The sequence below is a fragment of the Carlito syrichta genome, unplaced genomic scaffold (genome assembly GCF_000164805.1).
Source record: "Carlito syrichta isolate Samal-C Ts95f unplaced genomic scaffold, Tarsius_syrichta-2.0.1 Scaffold315403, whole genome shotgun sequence".
Taxonomy (NCBI): Eukaryota; Metazoa; Chordata; class Mammalia; order Primates; family Tarsiidae; genus Carlito; species Carlito syrichta.
In genome coordinates, this window is record NW_007259499.1 from 29,427 (window position 1) to 31,442 (window position 2,016).

General features: G+C 54.8%; 1 protein-coding gene across 7 annotated transcripts in view; it reads left to right on the top strand.

Moving 5' to 3' along the window:
- NRBP1 (nuclear receptor binding protein 1) overlaps positions 1-2,016 on the top strand; it is a 10,415-nt gene that overhangs the window by 7,516 nt on the left and 883 nt on the right. For 5 of the 7 annotated variants that reach the window (XM_008072745.1, XM_021706296.1, XM_008072744.1 and 2 more), the window contains 5 exons: positions 953-1,085; positions 1,254-1,359; positions 1,487-1,537; positions 1,633-1,768; positions 1,938-1,991. In XM_008072745.1, coding sequence (XP_008070936.1) covers positions 953-1,085; positions 1,254-1,359; positions 1,487-1,537; positions 1,633-1,768; positions 1,938-1,991 — 480 coding nt within the window. The remainder of the gene's footprint in view (positions 1-952; positions 1,086-1,253; positions 1,360-1,486; positions 1,538-1,632; positions 1,769-1,937; positions 1,992-2,016) is intronic. The other 2 variants (XM_021706295.1, XM_021706294.1) reach the window with 1 other exon arrangement.

Sequence of the window (2,016 nt, forward strand, 5' to 3'; positions counted from 1 at the left end):
TCCTGGCCACTGCAGCCTCAACCTGCTGGGCTCTGGCGATCCTTCCGCCTCAGCCTTCCACATAGCTGGAACTATAGGCGCGCGCTACCATGCCCGGCTGATTTTTAATTTATTGTAGAGATGAGGTCTTGCCTGCCCAAGCGGGTCTCGAACCCACGGGCTCAGGCAGTCCACTCACCTCAGCCTCCCAAAGGCACAGGATTACAGGCTGTACCACCGAACCCGGCTAAAATTTTGTATTGTAGAGACGAGGTCTTACCAAGGTTCCCAGGCTGGTCTTGAACCTGCGGGCTCAGGTAGTCCACTTGCCTCGGCCTCCCAAAGTGCTAGGTTGAGCCACCAAGCCTGGCCTACTTCTTTTTTTTTTTTTTGAGTTGGAGTCTCACTTTGTTGTCCAGGCTGGAGTGCAGTGGCACACTCATGGCTACCCCAGCAACAACCCCTGGGCTCCAGCTATCCTTCCGCCTCAGTCTTCCAAGTAGCTGGAACTACAGGCATGTGCTGCCATGCCTGGCTTATTTATTGTAGAGACAGGGTCTTGTCAAGTTGCCTGGGCTCATCTCGAACGCAAAGGCTCAGGCAATCCACTCACCTTGGCCTCCCAAAGTGTTGGGATTACAGGCTGAGCCACTGAGCCCGGCCTTTCTTTTTAATTTTTTTTCTTAATAGAGATGAGGTCTTGCTCTCTTGCCCAGGCTGGTCTTGAACTCTTGGGCTCAAGGAATCCTCCCACCTCAGCCTCCCAAAGTGCTGGGATTATAGGCATGAGCTATCGTGCCCAGCCAACCATATAGTTTTCAAATCCCTCTTTAGGCACATGCTGGCATGTTTTCTCAACAAGTGCTGAGTTTCTTGGATATGCTGAGCCTTGTGCAGAGTAGAGTGAGAGCCAGAAAGATGAACACAGCAGGTCCTGCCAGATGCCTGCCCTATTCCCTGTTGTCTCTTCTAGGAGTTCATTCAAAAGTGCCTGCAGTCTGAGCCTGCGCGCAGACCAACAGCCAGAGAACTTCTGTTCCACCCCGCATTGTTTGAAGTGCCCTCGCTCAAACTCCTTGCTGCCCACTGCATCGTGGGACACCAGCGTGAGTTCCCTTGGCTCTCCTGGGCCGTGTCTTCTGATCTGGAGCCTGTGACTCTCACTGGCCGGCTGTCTTTCCTCTTCTTCCAAAGGGATTCGTTACCCTTTTCCTCCATACCTTCCATGATGTTAATCTGGCTTCCTGCCTAACAGTCCTCTTGATGCTTTCCAGACATGATCCCAGAGAACGCTCTGGAGGAGATCACCAAAAACATGGATACCAGTGCCGTACTGGCTGAAATCCCTGCAGGTCCAGGAAGAGAACCAGTTCAGACTTTGTGAGTAACTAACTGAGAGGGTCTGAAAGGGACAGATTGGACAGAATGGCCGTGACCATTCTCTGGGGCGGTTGACTCACTGCTTGCTTGTTTCCTTCTTGCATCCTCTTCCTCTTTGCACCTTCAGGTACTCTCAGTCACCAGCTCTGGAACTGGACAAATTCCTCGAAGACGTCAGGTGAGAGCAGTGTGAGAAGGTGGACTTTCCTGAGGAAGCCGCAGTGGGTGTCCCAAGGCATTCACGACCCATGTGACCTGTCTGTCTCCCTCCAGGAACGGGATCTACCCTCTGACAGCCTTTGGGCTGCCCCGGCCCCAGCAGCCCCAGCAGGAAGAGGTGACATCACCCGTTGTGCCCCCCTCTGTCAAGACTCCAACACCTGAGCCAGCTGAGGTGGAGACCCGCAAGGTGGGCTCTGTGGCCATGGAGGTGGGGAGAGAGGCTCCGCTGTGGCGCTGTCCTTTGGGGAAAGGAGTGTATTTCTGCTCCCTAGCAGCTGTGATGGTGGGCTGGAGAGGCCTCTGGGGGTGGGGCTTTTCAGGGGCTGGTCTCCGGGTGACTCCTTGTCCTCGCCTAGGTGGTGCTGATGCAGTGCAACATTGAGTCCGTGGAGGAGGGCGTCAAACACCACGTAAGGCGGGGCGGGGCTGCGGGGG